The 1,685-nt window shown below is 71.2% G+C and overlaps 1 protein-coding gene across 1 annotated transcript in view; it reads right to left on the bottom strand.

The window, feature by feature from the left end:
- Nucleotides 1-1,685, bottom strand: part of AURANDRAFT_68425 (hypothetical protein) — a gene marked incomplete at both ends in the record, with an annotated part of 14,479 nt that overhangs the window by 9,651 nt on the left and 3,143 nt on the right. Inside the window, one exon of the mRNA XM_009044111.1 lies at nt 69-487. Coding sequence (XP_009042359.1) covers nt 69-487 — 419 coding nt within the window. The remainder of the gene's footprint in view (nt 1-68; nt 488-1,685) is intronic.

The raw sequence follows: 1,685 nt of genomic DNA, 5'->3' as shown, positions 1-1,685 counted from the left end.
CAGAGCGTCAGGTTGTACTCCCAGAGCGCGCCCAGCCCCGACAGCTGGCGGATCAACGGATCCTCCACGGGCGGCACGCCCCAGAAGGGCCACGCCGACGCCGCGAGCGCGTGCGCGCCGCCGTCGACGGCCGCGCCGAGCGCCATCGTGACGACGACGGGCAGGATGGTCATCTCGAGCACCGTGCCGCGCCACTTCGTCCAGAGCCAGACGCCGTCGGGCCGGTACTCGCAGACGACGGGTCGGTTCGACGCCTCGTTCGTCGCCCAGTCCGTGAGCTCGTTGAAGCGGCCCGCGCGCCAGCCGGGCGTCGACGGCAGGCCGCGGAACGCGTCGTTCCCCGGCAGGTAGAGCGGCGCCGGCGGCGCGCCGTCGAAGGACGGCGGCGGCGGCGCGCCGTCGAGGGACGGCGGCGGCGGCGCGGCGCGGAGGCGCGCCGTCCGCGGCGGCGGCCGCGGCGGCGCCCGCGGGCCCACGAGGGCATCGACTGCGATGAGCAGCAGCAGCGCGGCGCGCATGATTCTTTTAAAGCAGCGATCAATGCGATCAATGTCGAGGCAGCGGTCACGGGACGGTGCGTCGCGACGCCGCGACCGAGCTAGGCGCGGAGCGGCGCTCGACGCCGAGCTAGGCGCGGATCGGCGTGCGCGCCGGACACTGCAATGCCATGGTGCTGTTCTCGATTCGAGCTTCGGAAGCGACTGCAACTTGAACCTCAACAACGCCCCACCATCAATCTCACCAATGGCGGGCTGCATCTGCGGGCTCTGCGGGCTGCCCGAAGGTATTCCTTAGCACGAGACATGATGCGCACCGCACTGCTGCTCGTCCTCGCCACCGCCACCGACGCCGTCGTCGAGCTCATCATCGACACGGACCTGGGCTTCGACGTCGACGACGCCGGCGCCATCGCCGTCGCCAACCATCTGCAGGACCTGGGCCTCTGCGAGCTCCGCGGCGTCGTCCACAACACGGGCTTCGTCGAAGGCAGCGTAGAGTGACAGGGGTGCCTTTTCGCGCAATGCTCGACCCCGTCACCCTTGTTAGGTCGAAGGCATCGGCGCCGTCGATTCGATCATGAACTACTACGGCCGCGGCAACGACACGCGCGCCTACGGCGCCTACACGGGCGCCTGGGCGTCGTCCGACGACGCGCAGGCGGCCCAGGACCGCTACGCGACCGCCATGTCGGAACGCTGGCCGTCGCGCGTCGCCGGCGCGGGCGACGTCGACGGCGCCGCCGACGCCTACGGGCGGCTGCTCGCCGCGAGCAGCAACGGCTCCGTCGTCATCGCGTCCATCGGCGAGCCCACGGCGCTGCGCGAGGCGTTGCAAGCGCACAAAGACCTCTTCGCCGCCAAGGTCAAGCAGATCGTCTACATGGACCTCGGCTACAACTTCGGCTGCGGCGACGCGGCGGGGAGCGATTGGTCGCCCTGGCTCGGGTCCACGGACGGCTGCGCGGGCGCGGCCGCGTACGTCGTGGACCACATGCCGGCGAGCGTCCAGCAGGTCTTCAGCCCCGCCGGGGAGGACGTGCTCACGGGCTCGCGGTTCCACGACGGCGACGGCTGCGGCGCCGGCCCCGCGAAGTTCGCCTACGAGACGTGGACGAACTACGGGTCGCGGCCGTCCTGGGACCTCATCGCGACCAACTACGCCGTCGCGGGCCTCGAGAGCCTCTA

This window comes from Aureococcus anophagefferens (assembly GCF_000186865.1).
Source record: "Aureococcus anophagefferens unplaced genomic scaffold AURANscaffold_137, whole genome shotgun sequence".
Taxonomy (NCBI): domain Eukaryota; class Pelagophyceae; order Pelagomonadales; family Pelagomonadaceae; genus Aureococcus; species Aureococcus anophagefferens.
This window is presented reverse-complemented; position numbering and strand designations above follow the sequence as displayed.